Source organism: Buceros rhinoceros, unplaced genomic scaffold (assembly GCF_000710305.1).
Source record: "Buceros rhinoceros silvestris isolate BGI_N320 unplaced genomic scaffold, ASM71030v1 scaffold33068, whole genome shotgun sequence".
In the NCBI taxonomy this organism is placed as follows: domain Eukaryota; kingdom Metazoa; phylum Chordata; class Aves; order Bucerotiformes; family Bucerotidae; genus Buceros; species Buceros rhinoceros.
Window position 1 is genome coordinate 1 of NW_010425721.1, and position 323 is coordinate 323.

At 62.2% G+C, this 323-nt stretch overlaps 1 protein-coding gene across 1 annotated transcript; it reads right to left on the bottom strand.

Annotated features, from left to right (window-relative positions):
• Positions 1-36: 36 nt before the first annotated feature.
• Positions 37-201, bottom strand: PNOC (prepronociceptin; the record flags this gene model as incomplete). Its single annotated transcript, XM_010141249.1, has 1 exon — positions 37-201. A coding segment is annotated over one exon (165 nt), but the record flags the coding sequence as incomplete, so codon positions are not given.
• Between the last annotated feature and the right edge of the window lie 122 nt (positions 202-323).

Genomic DNA, 323 nt, shown 5'->3' on the forward strand with positions numbered 1-323 from the left:
CCTGGGTGGCCCTCGCCGGGCGGCGCGGGGTCTCCGTTAGATCTCGTTGTGCTCGCTGACGCCGCCGGCAAAGCCGTACTCACTGGAGCGGGGCGACATGCCCAGGTACTGCTTCAGGAACTCGCTAAACCTCTTCTGGTTGTTCCACTTCCTCGCCGACTTGCGGACCCCGATGAACTCCGTTAGATCTCGTTGTGCTCGCTGACGCCGCCGGCAAAGCCGTACTCACTGGAGCGGGGCGACATGCCCAGGTACTGCTTCAGGAACTCGCTAAACCTCTTCTGGTTGTTCCACTTCCTCGCCGACTTGCGGACCCCGATGAA